Below are 16,996 nucleotides of genomic sequence, written 5' to 3' on the forward strand. Positions count from 1 at the left end.
CAGGCGCGGTGGCTCCCGCTTGTAATCCCATCGCTTTGGGAGGCCGAGGCAGGTGGATCACGAGGTCAAGAGTTAGAGATCATCCCACCTAACATGATGAAACTCCGTCTCTACTAAAAATACAAAAATTAGCTGGGCATAGTGGCACACACCTGTGATCCCAGCTCCTCAGGAGGCTAAGTTAGGAGAATCGCTTGAACCTGGGAGGCAGAGGTTGCAGTGAGCTGAGATTGCACCATGACACTCTAGCCTGGGTGACAGAGTGAGAGTTCATCTCAAAAAAAAAAAAAAAAAAAAAAAAAAAGTATCTGGGTGTGGTGGTGCATGCCTGTAATCCCAGCTACACAGGAGGCTGAGGAATGAGAATCGCTTGAACCTGGGCAGCAGAGGTTGCAGTGAGCTGTGATAAGGCCACTGTAGTCCAGTCTGGGTGACAGAGCAAGACACCATCTCAATTAAAAAAAGAAAGAAAGAAAGAAAACACCAAATGGCTGGGCACAGTGGCTCACACCTATTATCCCAGCACTCACTTTGAGAGGCTGAAGCAGGCAGATTGCTTGAGATCAGGAGTTTGAGACCAGATTGGGAAACATGGCGAAACCCAGTCTCTATTTAAAAAATACAAAAGTTAGCCAGGCATGATGGCACATGCCTATAGTCCTAGCTACTAGGGAGGCTGAGAGGTGGGAGAATCTCTTGACCCTAGGCGGTCAAGGATACAGTGAGCCATGATCACACCACTGCACTTCAGCCCCAGTGACAGAGCAAGACTCTGCCTCTAAAAAAAAAATCAAATGACTAAAAGTATGATACTAGTCAATGACAGAGGCAAAACTTGAACCCAGGTGTTTTTAAGACTATATATTAAATAAACTGCCCCCTTTTTTGGGCTCCACATTTCCAAGTGGAAGATTGAAGAGAGGGCCTGGAAATCTCTAAGAGAACTTTCCTGGTCTTCACATCACTATTAGTAGAAGCAAAGAGGAGCGCCTAGAACTCCAAATACTCTATGCAAAATCCATACCATTCCTTCCCCTCAACACACAGGTTGAGGTTCCATCATCAGGACTAGTGTCATTCTGTCCCTTCTCCCTGTTTATATAAGACACCTCACCTCAAGGAACCCAGGAGTCCTGGGTCATGCCTCATGCACTGGATAGTAATCCCCGTATAGTTCTACGGGCAGCGATGCACCCTCCACCCTGCTGTTTCCTGTGTCCCCATAGCACCCACTCACCACTATCTGATCTGACATTTACTTTTTTTTTTTTTTTTTAAGATGGAGTTTCAATCTTGTTGCCTAGGCTATAGTGCAGTGGCACAATATCGGCTCACTGCAACCTCCACCTCCCAGGTTCAAGCCATTCTCCTGCCTCAGCCTCCAGAGTAGCTGGGATTACAGGCATGCACCACCATGCCCAGCTAATTTTTTGCAGGGTTTCACCATGTTGGCCAAGTTGGTCTCGAACTCCTGATCTCAGGTGATCCACCTGTCTTGGTGTCCCAAAGTGCTGGGATTACAGGTGTGAGCCACTGTGCCTGGCTAACATTCAGTATTTTTTAACTTGTTTATCTGGCTCTACCCAGTGAAATCTAAGTTCTGTTTTGTTTTGTTTTGTTTTGTTTTTAGAAATAGAGACAGGATCTCTCTATGTTGCCCAGGCTGGTCTCAAACTCCTGGGCTCGAGGGATCCTCCTGCCTCTGCCTACCAAAGTGCTAGGATAGCAGGTGTGAGCCAGCACACACCTGGCCAAAGCTTTTTGAGGCAAGATTTTGTTCATCACTGTATTGACAAGCACGTAGAACAGTGCCTGACATAAAGTAGGCACTCATATATATTTGTTGAATGAATGAAGAGTAAATGAGTGTTTCTTCCTCTCGCACAGGTATGCAAAGGAAAAGAATAAAGTGCCTTCCAATTCTTATTGAATATGTCCAGCAAAGTGTACTGTATTATTACCCTCTTGCATTTCTGAAGATTATTCTACAGCAACCAACTAAGGTCGCTGTGAGAAACTCTAACTTTGTGAGCCATTGCCTAAGGACATAGCTATTGGTCTCTAGAGGAATGAGGTAAGTTACTTCTGGGAAAGTATATTCCTTGTCCCAACGTTTATTCAGTCAGCCAGGAAGCATTTCCTGAGTGCCTAATTTGGGCCAGACACTGTTCTAGGGAATGAGGATCAAGTAGTGAAAAAAGCAGATATCATCACTGCCTTCAAAAAGCTTAGTCTTCATTAGGGCATGATAAACATTGTGGTGAAAAAGAAAGCTGGGAAAGGGACTATAGAGTGTTGAGAAGTGCTGCTTAGATAGGGTGGTTTCTTTTGTTTATTTTTTATTTCAGTAGTTTTGGGGGTAAAGGTGGTTTTTTGTTACATGGTAAGTTATTTATTGGTGATTTCCAAGATGTTGGTGCACCCATCACCTGAGCAGTGTACACTGTACCCAGTGTGTAGTCTTCTATCCCTTGTCCCTCTTCCACCTTTCCCTTGGGTCCCTAAAGTCCATCATATCATTCTTATGCCTTTGCATCCTCATAGCTTAGCTCCCACTTATAAGTGAGAACATACGATATTTGGTTTTCCATTCCTGACTCACTTCACTTAGAATAATGACCTCCTCCCAGGCACAGTCCCTCATGCCTATAATCCCAGCATTTTGGGAGGCTGAGGCGGGTGGATCACTTGAAGCCATGAGTTTGAGACTGGCCTCCTGGTGAACCAGGAATATGGTGAAACCCCATCTCTACTAAAAATACAAAAACAAAACAAAACAAAACAAAACAAAAAACCAATTAGCCAGGTGAGGTGGTGGGCACCTGTGATCCCAGCTACTTGGGAGGCTGAAGCATTTGAACCTGGGAGGCGGAGGTTGCAGTGAGCTGAGATCATGCCACTGCACTTCAGCCTGGGTGACAGAGAGACTCAGCTTTCACAGAATTGAGGAGAGTTAGGGTCTGGCTCTGGATTAGGCTTTGGCTTAAAGAAATGTGGCTGTGTTGATCTGTTCAGACCACTCAAACTTTCCCTATTGGCAATAGGCTGTTTTGCTTTCTTATCATTTGTGTGTTTCCAAGAGTTTTTTCTTTGCATTCATAATTTGGATAAAAGATTGGCACAAGAGGCCTGGCTTTTGGCCTATCTTGGCTTTTGTCATGCCTTCCTCACTAAGCATAATCACTTCTAGCTTTTGATTTAAAGTGAAATGTAATACTTTGTCCTTTCACCTCAGATGATTCACCCACTTCGGCCTCCCAAAATGCTGGGATTTTAGGCATGAGCCACCTTACCCAGCCTAAGAGTTATTTTTGAATAAAAAAACACATGACTGTTACAGATTAACTCTAAAAATATTGGGAGAATCTCAGCTTTCTACACCACGCTGTATCACACTCCACTTCCTAAGAGCACTGGGCAAACGTAAAGTTACAGCCACATGAAAGAAGTGAAATCTCAAATGTGGTAATTCTTTTGTTTCTGATCTAAATTAAGAATTTGTTGGTTGTATTAGATATGATTACACACCCCATTCTCTTTTTTTCAAATAAATGAGAAAATGCTATCGGCTGCCTGCCTAGACTAAGAAACGAGTATTCACAATGAAGGTATTTATCAGTTGCCCTTCCTCCTCATATAAAATAATAACACCATCACCACCCTGCCATCTGCTGCCCCCACCAAACTTCCTCAATTTTTTTTTTTCTTGAGACAGAGTCTTGTTCTGTCACCCAGGCTGGAGTGCACTGGAGTGATCTCAGCTCACTGCAACCTCCTCCTCCAGAATTCAAGCAATTCTCCTGCCTCAGCCTCACAAGTCTGGGACTACAGGTGCATGCCACCACGCCCAGCCAATGTTTGTATTTTTAGTAGAGATAGAGTTTCACCATGTTGGCCAGGCTGGTTTCAAACTCCTAACCTCAGGTGATCCACCCGCCTTGGCCTCCCAAAGTGCTGGGATTACAGGCATGGGCCACACCATGTCTAGCCCCTCCACATATTATTAGGGCTTTTTATGTGACGTTTGGTCATTAAAAGGATTTCCATTGCACCTCAGTTTTGCACATGAAATGTTTATAAAGGCCAGAGAAACTGATGAGATGGTAGGTCTCTGAAGTTTTTGTGGTCTATTGTAACAATTCTTCTCAAAATGTGGTTCTCAGGCCATTGGCATCAGCATCACCTTAGTCTTCTGAAAATGCAGATTTCCAGGCACTTCCCTAGAGCCTACTGAATGAGACAGCCTGAAGCTGGGGCCTGGGATTCTGTATGCATAAAAAAATGAGTCTCTGTTCTATAATAGATCTTACAATCCACCAGGCTAGTTTAATGACAGTTTTACCTTCAAACGGATTGCCTTTATGATATACCAGGGCAATACTCAGGGACCTCTTTCGGTCCCAGAGATTATTCCTAAGAAATTCCTACAAATCCTGCCTATCAATTGGTTAAGAATCCTATCATAGGCTGGGCCTGGTGGCTCATGCCTGTAATCCCAGCACTTTGGGAGGCTGAGATGGGTGGATCACCTGAGGTCAGAAGTTTGAGACCAGCATGGCCAATAAGGTGAAACCCTGTCTCTACTAAAAAATACAAAAAAAAATTAGCTGGCTGTGGTGGTGGGCACCTGTAATTCCAGGTACCTGGGAGGCTGAGGCAAGAGACTAGCCTGAACCTTGGAGGATGAGGTGGCAGTGAGCTGAGATCATGCCATTACACTCCAGCCTGGGTGACAAGAGTGGAACTCCGTTTGAAAACAAAAATCTTATCATAACATCTTACTTTTTGGTGGAAAGTGCTTCCTCTCCACATGAGCAAGGAGACTCAGCTTGACCCAGGAGCTCCTGCCACTGTCAGGAACAGGCTCTTTGGCTGTGGTATGAGTAGAGGACTGATAAGCACCCGGGAAGTGCCTCTTCTGAGCTCTCAGTAAGCTGACTTGATTGCTTCGTTCCACCAAGCAGTTGGATTCACGCTTTCTGTTTATCTCCTCCAGAAGATGTTGTTTGCTTACTCCATGTTTTTTAATTATTTCAGTGATTTTGTTTATAGATGCCATTATGCTCACAAAGCAATCGTCAAGTGATTCTTGCTATCCTACAAGCAAACGAAAAAATACTATCAATTGTCTTTTTGACTTAGAAGCCACTATTCACAATCACATTTACCAGTTTCCTGTTTTTCCTTTCATAAAATAACACTACCACCACCACGCCTCCCACCCCACCTCACTTTTTTATTTATTTATTTTTTTAGACAGCATTTTGCTCTGTCACCCAGGCTGGAGTGCAATGGTGTGATCTCAGCTTACTGCAACCTCTACCTTCCAGGTTCAAGTGATTCTCGTGCCTCAGCCTCCTGAGTAGCAATTACAAGTGTGCACCACCATGCCTGGCTAATTTTTGTATTTTAGTAGCAACGGGGTTTTGTCATGTTGGCCAGGCTGGTCTCAAACTCCTGGCTTGAGGTGATCTGCCCACTTCAGTCTTCTGAAATGCTGGGATTACAGTTGTGAGCCACCGTGCCTGGAGAGCACACCTCACTGTTTTATTATTATTATCCCAGCACTTTAGGAGGCCAAGGCAGGCAGATCATGAGGCCAGGAGTTCAAGACCAGACCAGCCTGGCCAACTTAGTGAAACTCCATCTCTACTAAAAATACAAAAAACTAGCTGAGTGTGGTGGCGGGCACCTGTAATCCCAGCTACTCGGGAAGCTGAGGCACGAGAATCGCTTGAACCAAGGAGGCAGAGGTTGCAGTGAGCTGAGATCACACCATTGCACTCCAGCTCAGGTGACAGTGTGAGACTCTGTCTCAAAAAAAAAAAAAAAAAAAAAGGTGGCCAGGTGCAGTGGCTCACGCCTATAATCCCAACACTTTGGAAAGCAGAGAGGATCACTTAAAGCCTGCAAGGCAAAGGTTGCGGTGAGCTGAGATTGTGCCATTGCACTACAGCCTGGGTGACAGAGCAAGATTTGTAAAGATTGAGAAATATTCAGAACTGATAAATGATACAGTGATACAGTCAACAGTCTCAAGAAGCTCAAACAATGCCAGTCAGGATATTTTTAAAAAGCCCACTCTGAGATTACAGTAAACTTAAAAGAAAATCTTAAAAGCAACCAGAGAATAAAAGGAGGGACAATTGGACCAACAGCTGACTCTTCAACAAGCAATAACAGAAGCCAGCAGACAAAGAAATGGGGCTGGGCATAGTGGCTCACACCTGTAATCCCAGCACTTTGGGAGGCTGAGGCAGGTGGGTCACCTGAGGTCAGGAGTTTTGAGACCAGCCTGGCCAACATGGCAAAAACTCATCTTTACTAAAAATGCAACAACAACAAAATAACTGGGCATGGTGGTGTGTGCTTTTAATACCAGCTACTCAAGAGGTTGAGGCAGCAGAATAGTTTGAACCTGGGAAGCAGAGGTTAAAGTGAGCCAAAATCGTGCCACTGCACTCTAGCGTGGGTGACATAACAAGATTTTGTCTCCAAAAAAAAAAAAAAAAAAAACAAAAAAACAGCATCATCAGTCACTAGGAAAGTGTAAATAAATACTACAGTGAGGTACCACTACATATCACTAGACTGGCTGAAATGAAAAAGACTGACCAAACCAGGTGTTAGCAAAGATATGAAGGAACTGGAACTCTCATATGCTCCTAGTGAGAATGTAAAGTTGTACGATATCTTTGGAAAATAATCATGCAGCTTCTTAAAAAGTTAAACATATTCCTATCACATGACCCATTTCTAGATATTTACCCCAGAGAAATGAAATTCTCCACATACATGCATAAAGAAATGTATCTGTACATATGAAAACTAACACATAAATGTTTATCACATCTTAAAATTTTTTTTTACACGGCTTTAGTTTTATTTATTTATTTTTGACACAGACAAGAGTGAAATGACGAGACCATGGCTCACTGCACCCTCGACCTCTCAGGCTCAAGCCACTTTCCCACCTTAACCTCCTGAGTAGCTAGGACTACAGGTGCAAGCCACAGCATCTGGCTATTTTTGTTTTTATTTTTTGTAGAGATGAGGTCTCATTATGTTCTAAGGCTGGTCTTGAACTCCTGGGGCTCAAGGGATCCTCCTGCCTTGGCTCCCAGAGTGCTGAGATTACAGGTGTGAGCAGAGCCACCAGGTCCAGCCCACAGCTTTATTTTTATGAGCTGAAAAGTTCTAACAACCCAAACGTCCATCACCAGCAGAATAAACAAATAAATTGTGGTATATGTACACAATAGACATTGAGTTATAAAATATATTTATATATATATATATGTATATAATATATTTATATAATATAGATATATTCCTTTTACCTGAAATGTTAATTCATCAGCATATATATTTGAGCAATGTTCACATATTGTTGATAAACACAATGACATGGCTGAATCTCAAAATAACTATGCTGAGGAAAAAAAAAAAACCAGCCAAATGAGAATGTATAGTGTATGATTCCATGCATATAAAACTCTAGGAAATACTCGGCTGGGCCTGGTCACACATGCCTATAATCCCAGCACTTTGGAAAGCTGAGGAAGGAGGACTGCTTGAGCTCCGGAGTTCAAGACCAGCCTGAGCAACATAATGAGACCTTGTCTCTATGAAAAAAATTCAAGAACTTAGGTGTGGTGGCACCTGCCTATAATCGCAGCTACTCAACAGGCTGAGGTGGGAGGATGGCTTGAGCCCCGGAGGTGGAGTTTGCAGTGAGCTGTGATCACAAAACTGCACTCCAGCTTGGGCAACAGAGCAAGTCCCTGTGTCAGAAAAAAAAATAAAATTAAATTTAAAAAGCTAGGAAGTGTGAAGTCCCCTACAGTGACAAATGAAAATCAATGGTTGCTTGGGAATGGGGAAAGGCAGGGAGCAAGGGTAATAGGCAGGGATTACAAGAGATATGAATAAACTTTTGGGGCTGATGGATATGTTTATTATCTTAATTGTGGTGAAGATTTCCTGGGTGTATGCATATGTCAAAAACATCAAACTGTACATTTTAAACATGGGCAGTTTATTGTATGCCAATGACCACTCAATAAAGCTCTTAACATAAAATTTGGCTGAGTACCTAGCACATTGCCTAATGAATATTACGTGGCTGATAAATATTTGAATGAATAAGAAAGTATATTACTTATAAGTCTTGATTTTCTTTCACTTTAATGTTGTTATTGTGAGAATATTTCATGTATTTACATGGGTCATTAGTAACAAAAATGTAATATTTGATAATGTAATAGTCTTAACATGTGGATTTAGTTTTTTTCTTTTTTTAAATTTAATTTTAATTTTAAATTCTTTTGTTTTTGTTTTTGTTTTTTTGAGGCAGAGGCTTGCTCTGTCACCAGGCTGGAGTGCAGTGGCGCCATCTTGGCTGACTGCAACCTTTGCCTCCCATGTTCAAGTGATTCTCCTGCCTCAGCCTCCCGAGTAGCTGGGACTACAGGTGCACACCACCACACCCAGCTAATTTTGTATTTTTAGTAGAGATGGGGTTTCACCACGTTGGCCAGGATGGTCTCGATCTCTTAACCTCATGGTCCACCTGCCTTGGCCTCCCAAAGTGCTGGGATTACCGGTGTGAGCCACTGCACTCGGTCTTTTAAATTATTTTGACATGGGAGATACCACCTTTCTTTCTTTCTTTTTCTTTCTTTCTTTCTTTTCTTTCTTTCTTTCTTTCCTTTCTTTCTTTCTTTCTTTTTGAGACAGAGTCTCACTCAGTCATTCAGGCTGGAGTGCAGTGGCGCCATCTTGGCTCACTGCAACCTCCGCCTCCTGGGTTCAAGCAATTCTCTGCCTCAGCTTCCCAAGTAGCTGGGATTACAGGCACCTGCCACCACGTGAGGCTATTTTTTTGTATTTTTAGTAGAGGTGGGGTTTCACCATCTTGGCCAGGCTGGTCTTGAACTCCTGACCTCGTGATCTACCCACCTGAGCCTCACAAAGTGCTAGGATTACAGGCATAAGCCACTGTGCCTGGCCCCACCTTTTCTTCTTCTTTGTTTCTTTTGAGATGGGGGTCTCATTTTGTCACCCAGACAGAATCCAGTGGCATCATCTTGGGTCACTGCAACCTCTGCCTCCTGGGCTCAAGTGATCCTCCAAACCTCAGTGTCTGGAGTGGCTGGGACCACCACAGGCATGCATCACCATGCCCAGCTAATTTTTTTTTGTATATTTGGTGGAGACAGGGTTTCACCATGTTGCCCAGCCTGGGCTGAAACTCCTGAGTTCAAGCAATCTACCCACCTCAGGTTTCCAAAGTGCTGGGATTACAGGTGTGAGCCACCAAGGCTGACATTAATTATTCTTTTTATTGCTAGACTTTAGATTGTTTTCACTTTATTTGTATAATAACACTTTGAAACACATTGAAGTGACGAAAACCATGCAAACATACGTTCTTTTAGGAAAGCTACCAGAGCCATCAATTTTTCATTCCTAAATAAGCAAAGAAGAGGTATCTTTTCAAAGCTCTCTGCCTAACACTTAAACCTAACAAGCATTTACACCTGTAGAAAATGGAAATGCTTTAGGAGAGAATGCCAAACGTTTTGTTCCCTTCCTCCTTTCCAGACCCACATGGAAGACTGAGAGTTTCTGAAAGATGGCAAAGAATTGTCTTAGGCGGTTATTGCCAGAATGATGCTGCAAAACTCAGCAGCATACAATGACATTTATTCTCATGCCCAGTAGTGGACTGGCTGATCCAAGTGTATATCACTTGAGAACTCTGCCTCAGGCTAAGAGTTGAGCTGAGGTCTGCACCCCAATTTAAGGACTAGTAGAAACAAGAAAAGATATTTCTCTCTAATCCAGTATGTCAGGGAGAACCTAACACTCCTACATTCGTTTCTAGAAATCTTTTGCTTGCTTGTTTCTGAGACAGAGTTTTGCTCTTGTCACCCACGCTGGAGTGCAAGAGTGATCTCCAATCACTGCAACCTCTGCCTCCTGGGTTCAGCAATTCTGCCTCAGCCTCCCAAGTAGCTGGGACTACAGGCATGTGCCACCATGCCTGGCTAATTTTGTATTTTTAGTAGAGATGGGATTTTCCCATGTTGGCCAGGCTGGTCTCGAACTTCTGACTTCAGGTGATCCACCCGCCTCATCCTCCTAAAGTGCTGGGATTACAGGCGTGAATCACTGCGCCTGGCGTTGTTTCTGGGAATTTAAACAGGATAAGATAAACTTATTTTTAAAGGCAAAGAATATGTGATGAAATGTTTTTTTTTACTGAACTGCAGTTTAAGTTTTCCATCTCCAGCATGTGCAGCTTCCCCATTTTATCTTTTTGTTTCCTGTTTCCCTTGGGAAATCATTGAACTTAGAACCATAGCTTTTACGCTAATGTCTGGAATTTGAGTTCAGCGTCATGGAAGAGACCAGTAAAAGAATGAAGGCTGGGAGAGGTGGCTCACGCCTGTAATCCCAGCACTTTGGGAGGCCAAGGCGGGCAGATCACTTGAAGTCCGGAGTTTGAGACCAACCTGGCCAACATGGTGAAACCCCATTTCTACTAAAAATACAAAAATTATCTGGGTGTGGTGGCATGGGCCTGCAATCCCAGCTACTTGGGAGGCTGAGGCATGAGAATTGCTTGAATCCAGGAGGCTGAGGTTGCAGTGAGCTGAGATCACACCACTGCACTCCAGTTTAGGTAACAAGAGTGAGACTTTGTCTCAAAATAAATAAATAAATAAATAAAATAATAAAAAGGTTAGTTTGTCAATTGCCTGTTTTTGTTTGTTAGTTTTGAAATGGAGTCTCGCTCTGTCATGCAGGCTGGAGTGCAGTGGCTTGATCTCGGCTCGCTGCAACCTTCGCCTCCTAAGTTCAAGCGATTCTCGTGCCTTAGCCTCCTGAGTAGCTGGGACTACAAGTGTGCGCCACCATGCCTGGCTAATTTTTTTGTATTTTTAGTAGAGATTGTTGGGGGATGTTTCACCATGTTGGCCAGGCTGGCCTCAAACTCCTGACCTCAAGTGATCTGCCTGCCTCAGCCTCCCAAAGTGCTGGAATTACAGTCGTAAGCCACCACCCCCAGCCTGAGTTAATTTATATTTTGTTAAAAGCCCATTTTATAGTTGAACTGCAAATAAAACATAGATGTCTTAGTTCAAAGCTCACCATGAAGATAACAAAATTCAAACTCTTATTACAACTGGAGCTAAATAAAACAAAATAGACACAGTAATAGAGTCTAGTGCTAAAAGCACATTTATTAAGTAAAAAAGATTTGATTAATATTTACCTATGCTGCCTCCTAACTATATGACCTTGTTTAAGTTACTTACCTTCTCTGGGCCTCAGTTTCCTCACGTGTTAAATGAAAATAATATCCAACTCACAGTGTCCTAAGGATGAAATGAGCTAATAAATATCAAGAGCTTAATACGACCAACCCTCATTAAGTGGTAACTTTATCATATTAAATAAGCACTTTGAAAAAAGTTTTGTTCAATTTGATAAAATTTCTTTTCTCCCCAATTACTAATCTTGTTTACTTGCTGTTTGACTAGAATTGGCTACATAATTTGTAGGGTCCAGTGAAAATAAAAATGCTGGATGCTTTATTAACAAACAATTCAGACTTTCAAGGTGATGTCAGTAAAACTTTCAGCCAATTGTGAGACCCTCTGAGCAAAGGGCCCTATGTGACTGGGTCTCATGCCTGTGAAGCTGGTCCTGTAAGTGACATAGGAACAGGACAGTTTCAACTGCTAATTCATCCATTTTGCAATCTCTTACATGGAGATAAGTAATATGTTCAACTCACGACTTTGAAAGCAGCTTTGAAGAACTGCCCAAAATAGCTCCGTTGGGAGAGCATTAGACTGAAAAGGGCTTTGAAACTTTTTTTTTTTCTGTTTTTTTTGAGACAAGGTCTCACTCTGTCACCCAGGCTAGAGTACAGTGAGTGACTTGATTACAGTCCACTGCAGCCTCAACCTCTCGGGCTCAAATGAACCCCCACCTCAGCCTTCCAAATAGCTGGCACTACAGGCACACACCACCATGCCTAGCTAATCTTTGTAGAGACAGGGTTTACCACGTTGTCCAGGCTGGTCTTGAACTCCTAGGCCCAAGTGATCCTTCTGCCTCAGCCTCTCAAAGTGCTGGGATTATAGGCATGAGCAACTCTGCCTAGCTCAGGCTTTGAAAATACTAAACATGTATATACAGTAGACCTTCATTACTCATGGATTAAATATTTGCAAATTTGGCCACTCCTTAAAATATATTTGTTACCCTAAATAGCACCAGTTGCACTAGCCTGGGAAAAAGATGAAAAGTACGGTTTCTACTGAATGCATATTGCTTTTGTGCCATTGTAAAGTCGAACAATTGTATGTCAAACTATTGTAAGTTGGCCAGCTGTATTCTTTCTAGGAGGAATGGTTCAGTGTTTGGTAATTTAAGGTTTTTGGTATCTTTATAGATCATAACTATCATAGTAATGAGGACTGCATGATAAAATATATTACTATTTCCACAAGCATATTGTTATAAATTACCTTTAACATACAGCAACCGAAAGTGTGTTTCAAGTCCACTGGCGTGGATTAGCCCACTGGGATGCTACCTTGGTGATGGAATATTCTGATCAGTGCTATTCCAACTTTGTTCTATTCATAGAAGCCTGGTCAAGAGAGATTCTGGAGTCAGAGAAATCATTTACTTAATAACCAGGTGTCCTTGGATAAATATAAATCACTCAACCCTCTTTTAAAAAAATTTTTATTTTGGAGACAGGGTCTTACTCTGTCACCCAGGCTGGAGAGCAGTGGTGCAATCACAGTTTCGTTATGTCAGCCACGCTGGTCTTGAACTCCTGAGCTCAAGTGATTCCCCTGCCTTGGCCTCCCAAAGTGCTAGGATTACAGGTGTGCATCACCAGGCCCAGCCATCCAACCCTCATAGTATCAGTTTCATGATCTGTAAAATGGGGCTAAGGTTACTGCTATCACCAAGCTGTGTGTATGTGTGGTAAGTGATGAGGAAGGAGTTGAGATTAAATTAGGAATGCATGTAAAGCTTTTTGCATTGTGCCTGGCATCAATTTATTACATGTTCTGATACATTTTGAGCACATATTCTGCTTGGTGCCGTTGTGGTTACTGGGGACAAATGGCTCCTTGGCCCCATGAAGAAGAGTTCTAATCTAAAGATTCATTGTAGGTACTCAGTAAGTGGTAGCTACTTTATCGGTTTTATTAAAACTTTATATTTTACATGGGGAATTTGTTGTTGTTTGTTTTTGTTTTGTTTTGTTTTTTGAGATGAAGTTTCATTCTTGTCACCCAGGCTGGAGTGCAATGGAATGATCTCGGCTTACTGCAACCTCAACCTCTCGGGTTCAAGTGATTCTCCTGCCTCAGCCTCCTGAGGGGCATTACAGGCATGAGCCACCATGCCAGGCTAATTTTCTATTTTTAGTAGAAAAGGGGTTTCACCATGTTGGTCAGGCTGGTCTGGAACTCCTGACCTCAGGTGATCTGCCCACCTCGGCCTCCTAAAGTGCTGGGATTACAGGCATGAGTCACCGTGCCTGGCCTGTTTTGCTTTTCGAGATAGGACCTCACTCCATGAGACAGGCTAGAGTGCAGTGGTGTGATCAAGGCTCGCTGCAACGTCGACCTCTGGGGCTCAGGTGACCCTCTCATGTCTGCCTCCTGAGTTGCTGGGACTGTAGGCGTTCACCACCACACTAGCTAATTTTTAAATTTTTTGTAGAGATGGGATTTTGCCATGTTGCCCAGGCTACATGGGGAGTTATTTTATTCATGCGTTTCTTTTCTAAGAAGAGGATGTCTCCAGTTTTTTTGTTTGTTTGTTTTTTTTAAATCTTCAGGTCACTCTGGAAGTAGGGGCAGGGAAAAGCTATCTAACTGACTAACTCACTACATGGAAGAGGAACTCAAGAAAGAAGCTGACTCAAGAAATTACACATCATTTATAGTGCCATCGCTGCCTTCAAAGGTGGGCAATACATTTTTTAAAACACTTTTATTTTATGTTATTTTATTTTTATTTTTTGGTGGCAAGGTCTTGCTCTGTTGCCAGGTTAGAGTGCAATGGCGTGATCTTGGCTCATTGTAACCTCCGCCTCCAGGGCTCAAGCCATCCCCCCACCTCAGCCTCTCAAGTAGCTGGAAGAATAAGCTTGAGCCACCACACCCGGCTAATTTTTGTATTTTTTTAAAAGACAAGGACTCACTGTGTTACCCAGGCTGGTCTCCTGAGCTCAAGCCATCCTCCTACCTCGGTCTCCCAAAGCGCTGGGATTACAGGCCTGAGCCACCGCTCCCAGCCAACACATTTATTTATTTTTAGGAAATACAGTTTAGTTCAATATAGTTTATGTATGCATGCTTTCACTATATCTTGAGAGATTCAGGAAAGTTCTTGTTAATAATAAGGCCCAGCATGGAACTAGGATGTACTTCACATTTTTATAACCCAGGTAGAAGAGCATATGTAGGCTAAAGAAACAAAGAAAAAAACTGATGAAAGAACAATCAGGCCCAGCCAGGGTGACGGTACCGTAAGGCAACAAGAGATGGACGAAGGGGCTTCAGAAAAGCAGAGAAGAAAAAAAACTTCAGAAATAGCGTTAGAGGCCCGTCACAGGGGCTCACGCTTGTAATGCTAGCACTTTCGGAGGCCGAGGGAGGCAGATCACTTGAGGTAAGGAGTTTGAGACTAGCTTGGCCAACAGGGTGAAACCCTGTCTCTACCAAAAATACAAAAAGTTGCGGGGCATGATTGCATGTGCCTGTAATCCCGGCTATTTGGGAGGCTGAGGTGGGAGGTTTAATCCATGGACTATGTTGGGGCTTAGAATATTTCATTTTTGGTTTACAGGGGCTTGTGGCCTGTGTCCATATGGCATTTCCTCTAATTACAGCTATTTGGTCTCTCAGCTCTAAGCATACAAACCGTTGAGACTCCTCTGTCGTAGATGCTCTGAATTGGCCAGGGCTGGGAAGGAAGACTGGAGGTCCATTTTTGTTGGCCCAATTCTTTCATCAGAGTTTCAGTAAGTGAGTTCCAAAGTAGAGAATCAAGAGAAAACATGTGAGGCAGTTGCAGTTTTTTTCAGAGAAAATCTGGAAATGAAGATATTAGTTGCTATAGGTGTGGGAGGGGTGAGCAGAGGCCAATTTACCATGAGGTTAATATGGCTTACCCTTCAGGGTCTCTGAAGGCTTCTCTCTCTCTCTTTCTCTCTTTCTCTCTCTCTCTCTCTCTCTCTTGACAAGGCCTCACTCTGTTGCCTAAGCTAGAGTGGTGCAATCTCATCTCATTGCAGCCTTGACCTCCTGGGCTCAAGCAATCCTCGCACCTCAGCCTCTCAGGTAGCTGGGACTACAGGCATGTGCCACCATGCCCAGATAAATTATGTATTTTTTTGGTAGAGAAGGGGTTTCGCCATGTTGCCCAGGCTGGTCTTGAACTCCTGAGCTCAACTGATGCACCTGCCTTGACCTCCCAAAGTGCTGGGATTACAGGCATGAGCCACCACACCTGGTCTCATTTTAAATTTTAAATTTGATGTTAGTTTCTTTTTTTTCTTTTTATTTATTGATTTTTGTTTGCATTATGGCCACAAGTTAAAGATGTTTGTTTCTTAAATAACACCCCCATCCCCAAATTAAGCCTTTAGGCTCAAAAAACCTGAATTAATTCTGGTGGGAATGAAGAGAGATAGTACATTTCAATCAATTCAAATTAAGCAATTAAAAATTGTGAAAGGGCAAACGTCACACACCGGGGCCTCCTGAGGGGTGGGGAGCTAGAGGAGGGATAGCATTAGGAGAAATACCTAACATAGATGACGGGTTGATGGGTGCAGCAAACCACCATGACACGTGTATACCTGTGTAACAAACCTGCACACTCTGTACACGTATCCCAGAACTTAAAGTATAATTTTAAAAAAATACATACTTTTTAAAAAAACTGTAAAAGAAGGTGAGAGTTTTAAAATTGCTAGTACTGGCCAGCTAATTTTGTATTTTTAGTGGAGATGGGGTTTCACCATGTTGGTTCAGGCTGGTCTCGAACTCCTGACCTCAGGTGATACACCAGCCACGGCCTCCCAAAGTGCTGGGATTACAAGCCTGAGTCACCTCACCCAGCCTAAATCTCATTATATTTAAAACCAATGTGTCAACTAGCTAATGTGATAAATTAAATCATGCCTAAAGGAATAAGCAGATGTAACATGGAAAATTTAGTTATGATTTGACATTGGTTACATTTTTTTTTTTTTTGAGACAGAGTGTCGCTCTTGTTACCCAGGCTGGAGTGCAATGGCACAATCTCGGCTCACCGCAACCTCCGCCTCCCGGGTTCAGGCAATTCTCCTGCCTCAGCCTCCTGAGTAGCTGGGATTACAGGCATGCACCACCATGCCCACCTAATTTTTTGTATTTTTAGTAGAGACGGGGTTTCACCACGTTGACCAGGATGGTCTCGATCTCTCGACCTCGTGATCCACCCGCCTCGGCCTCCCAAAGTGCTGGGATTACAGGCTTGAGCCACCGCGCCCGGCCTGGTTACATTTAAATCATGCAATAGGTAAATTTTAAGCCAGACACGAAAGGCAGGATCTGCCTTAGCAAATCCTTGGAGATGTTTTAGGGCAGGAAGCTCTGCCGTTGCAGAATTGAATCTCTAGTACCTCTACACAAAAATGTACAAATAGTTTTCATCATCTTTCTGTGCCACCATAATGGTGTGCATGAATTCGAAAAAGAAACCCAAATGCGGTGTTCTTATTAGGTCATGCTCCAAAGTCATTGTTCGGTTTCTAACTGTGATGATGAACATGGTTATATTGGTGAATTCAACGTCACTGATGGTCACAGAGCTGCGAAAATTGTCATGAACCTCATAGGCAGGTTAAACAAGTGTGGAGCAATCAGCTCCAGATTTGATATGCAATTAAAAGATGTAG

At 43.0% G+C, this 16,996-nt stretch overlaps 2 protein-coding genes across 8 annotated transcripts in view; one reads left to right on the forward strand and one right to left on the reverse strand.

Moving 5' to 3' along the window:
* TATDN3 (TatD DNase domain containing 3) overlaps nucleotides 1–16,996 on the forward strand; it is a 59,451-nt gene that overhangs the window by 36,489 nt on the left and 5,966 nt on the right. For 5 of the 7 annotated variants that reach the window (XM_074385166.1, XM_074385161.1, XM_074385168.1 and 2 more), the window contains 2 exons: nucleotides 1,888–2,074; nucleotides 13,886–14,013. The gene's annotated coding sequence lies outside the window, so the exon portion shown is untranslated. The remainder of the gene's footprint in view (nucleotides 1–1,887; nucleotides 2,075–13,885; nucleotides 14,014–16,996) is intronic. The other 2 variants (XM_074385167.1, XM_074385162.1) reach the window with 1 other exon arrangement.
* On the reverse strand, nucleotides 3,921–5,130 carry SPATA45 (spermatogenesis associated 45). The gene has a single exon (XM_074385170.1). The coding sequence runs from the start codon at nucleotides 5,057–5,059 to the stop codon at nucleotides 4,769–4,771; it is 291 nt and encodes a 96-aa protein (XP_074241271.1). The 5' UTR covers nucleotides 5,060–5,130; the 3' UTR covers nucleotides 3,921–4,768.

This window comes from Saimiri boliviensis, chromosome 14, assembly GCF_048565385.1.
Source record: "Saimiri boliviensis isolate mSaiBol1 chromosome 14, mSaiBol1.pri, whole genome shotgun sequence".
Lineage (NCBI taxonomy): Eukaryota > Metazoa > Chordata > Mammalia > Primates > Cebidae > Saimiri > Saimiri boliviensis.

Bases quoted from the DNA above. Each gene is read 5' to 3' on its own strand.
- SPATA45 (XM_074385170.1), bottom strand. From the start codon at position 5,059: ATGGCATCTATAAACAAAATCACTGAAATAATTAAAAAACATGGAGTA.